Below are 3086 nucleotides of genomic sequence, written 5' to 3'. Positions count from 1 at the left end.
GTTGGTTGAGCGGAAGAGTTAGGGCTGCATGGGATTCTGGGTATTGGTACCGTCAGCGTAAGATGTGTGGCTGCTGACCTAGTACGCCTTGCTGTCACTTACGTGAGCAAACTGAAACTGCATTCTACATGCGGTCGAGCAGGTACACTGTTAGGGCAGACTGTAGAGGGCGCCAAATGCAGTGTCATCACGCTCTGATATTCGGGAGTCTCCCGGGAAAAATGAGAGGGTTGGCGAGTATGACGCTGTCAAGCGCCAATTATTCAAAACTCGCGGGCTGCACTAACATCAAATTTCCACATGAAAGTGTGTGCCGGTGCGTGTGTCGGAGACCCCTGGTTAACATAGCACAAAGCGGTGTTTTTCATTTTAAATTTAAAAAAAATTTTTTGTGGCTCCTATTACTTTCTTTAATTCGTGAAACTTGCCAAAATGGCTCTTTGAGTGGTAAAGGTTGCCGACCCCTGGTGTAACCAAACCAAATAAAATGGCAGTTGAGCACAATTGTGACAATAATAGATGTGTTGATGTTATGACATTATTGTCATATCTCCTGCATCAGATATTGGAGGACAGAGCAGGTGTGCCTAATGAAGTGTCCACTGCGTTTCTATTGATTTTTTTTTTTTGGACTGAATGACCTTTTTTCTCCTTCCAGTCGTGGCTATGAGCTCCACCCGCCACGACCCAACGGGGGACTTTGTTCTGTCCAGGCCGCACTTCCGCTTCACCAGGCAGCCCGTCAAGTACCACCGCCATCACAACCCCAGGAGCCGACCTGCCGCCACCGATCAGAGCGCCGCCGCCGCCGCCGCCACCGGGCCGCCCGCGGCTCCGCCGGGCAGCGCCGACAGCAGCCGCAGCTCCTCCCCGGAGCAGCGAGCGCCGCATTTACCCCCTCAAGACGTCCGCTTCGCCGTGTCCCCGGACCGCCGCCGCCGCCGCCGCCGCCCCTCTGAGCCCGCGTGATGTGGTGCAGTACATGCTGGCGCTGGACGGCACGCCCGCGCTCACTTTGGCCCACCTCAACATCAACAACAATTCTGCACAGAGGAAAACTTTCTCTCCCAAGACTCTTCCTGCGGAGCAACACTTCACCTCGCCCGCACAGAAGATTCTATCCGGGCTGAAGCTGAGACGCAGCCACTCGGGGAAAGATGAACAACTTTTTGTATGAGCGCCTTCCAGCGTGGATTACTCTTCCGTTGATTTCTACCTTTTCTACTCCTTTTTTTTGCCCCCTGCAAATTGTACAAAAACCCCCAAAAGTTGTCACGTTGTGTAAATGGTAAATAAAAACAATGATTATATTCAATTGAACGGACGGCAAAGACAAGATGTTTAACGTTCGGACTGGAAAACTTCATTTTTTTTGGTCGGAATTTGATGCCTGCGACATGTTTTGAAAGAAGTTGGCACAAGTGGCAAAAAAGACTGAGAAAGTTGAGGAATGCTCATCACTTGTTAAAGTTAAAGTACCAATGATCGTCACACAAACACACACTAGGTGTGGTGAAATGTGTCCTCTGCATTTGACCCATCCCCTTGTTCCACCCCCTGGGAGGTGAGGGGAGCAGTGAGCAGCAGTGGTGGCCACGCCCGGGAATCATTTTTGGTGATTTAACTCCCAATTCCAACCCTTGATGCTGAGTGCCAAGCAGGGAGGTAATGGCTCCCATTTTTTTATAGTCTTTGGTATGACTCGGCCGGGGTTTGAACTCACACTCTAACCACCAGGCCACTGAGTTGGTTGTGGAACATCCCACAGGTGAACAGGGCTAATTGGGAACAGGTGGGTGCCATGATTGGGTACAAAAGCAGCTTCCTTTAAATGCTCAAGTCATTGACAAACAAGGACGGGGGCGAGGGTCACCACTTTGTCAACAAATGCCTGAGCAAATTGTTTAAGCACAACATTTCTCAACCAGCTTCTGCAAGGAATTTCGGGATTTCACCGTCTACGCTCCGTAATATCATCAAAATGTGAATTCAGTCTGGAGAAATCACCAAAAACCAACATCGAATGCCCGCGACCTTCGATCCCTCTGGCGGCACAGCGTCAAAAAGCGACATCGGTGTGTAAAGGATATCACCACATGGGCTCGGGAACACTTCAAAAAACCACTGTCAGTAACTACCGTTGGTCGCTACATCTGTAAGTGCAAGTTAAAACTCTTACTATGCAAAGCCAAAGGCATTTATCAACAACACCCGGAAATGCCGCCGGATTTGCCGGGCCCGAGCTCATCTTTGATTGATTGAGAAGTTTATTGACATCTTAAACAATTGAATCCAATAAATATTCATTGATTTATTGATGGATTGATTAATTGAGACTTGTATTAGTAGGTTGCACAGTACAGTACATATTCCGTACAATAGACCACTAAATGGTAACACCCCAATAAGGTTTTTCAACTTGTTTAAGTCGGGGTCCACGTTAATCAATGCACATTTGATACATTCAATGATAAAGGTCTAAGGTCTCCTCAGTTCCCCAACGTTTACTGAGTGTTGTTAAAAGGAAAGGCCATGTAACACAGTGGTCAAAATGCCCCCGTGACTACTTTTTTTGCAATGCGTTGCTGCCGTTAAATTCTAAGTTAATGATTATTTGCAAAAAAAACATGAAATATCTTGTCTTTGCAGTCTATTCAATTGAATATAAGTTGAAAAGGATTTGCAAATCATTTTATTCTGTTTTAATTTATTATTTACACAACGTGACAACTTCACTGCTTTTGGGTTTTGAACAAACTTGACTCTGATTAGCTCTCTAAGGTCCAATATCATAAATTTAACCTTGGAATACCATCAAAATATACTTTTAGCCCATATTTACTAACCTTAAATCTGGCCAAAATTGGGGGAAAAAAGTAAATTTTCCTCATTATTGTTATTATTCATTCACACTTTCCTGTCAATTTGTCCAGCGTGATCACAATGGGTCAATTAGCCACACATAAACCATGTTAATGATAGTTAAACACACAAATATGAAGATCATCTCCACACATAAACCATGTTAATGATAGTTAAACACACAAATATGAAGATCATCTCCACACATAAACCATGTTAATGAT

At 45.4% G+C, this 3086-nt stretch overlaps 1 protein-coding gene across 1 annotated transcript in view; it reads left to right on the top strand.

Moving 5' to 3' along the window:
* Positions 1-2256, top strand: part of LOC133651801 (GEM-interacting protein-like) — a 64402-nt gene extending 62146 nt beyond the window's left edge. The window contains exons 21-22 of the mRNA XM_062049933.1: positions 659-910; positions 951-2256. Of these exons, the coding sequence (XP_061905917.1) occupies positions 659-910; positions 951-1177 (479 nt within the window). The 3' untranslated portion in view covers positions 1178-2256. The remainder of the gene's footprint in view (positions 1-658; positions 911-950) is intronic.
* The last annotated feature ends 830 nt before the right edge of the window (positions 2257-3086 follow it).

Source organism: Entelurus aequoreus, linkage group LG06, assembly GCF_033978785.1.
Source record: "Entelurus aequoreus isolate RoL-2023_Sb linkage group LG06, RoL_Eaeq_v1.1, whole genome shotgun sequence".
Taxonomy (NCBI): Eukaryota; Metazoa; Chordata; class Actinopteri; order Syngnathiformes; family Syngnathidae; genus Entelurus; species Entelurus aequoreus.
Note: the sequence above shows the minus strand (reverse complement) of the source record. Positions and strands in the feature narration are given on the sequence as shown.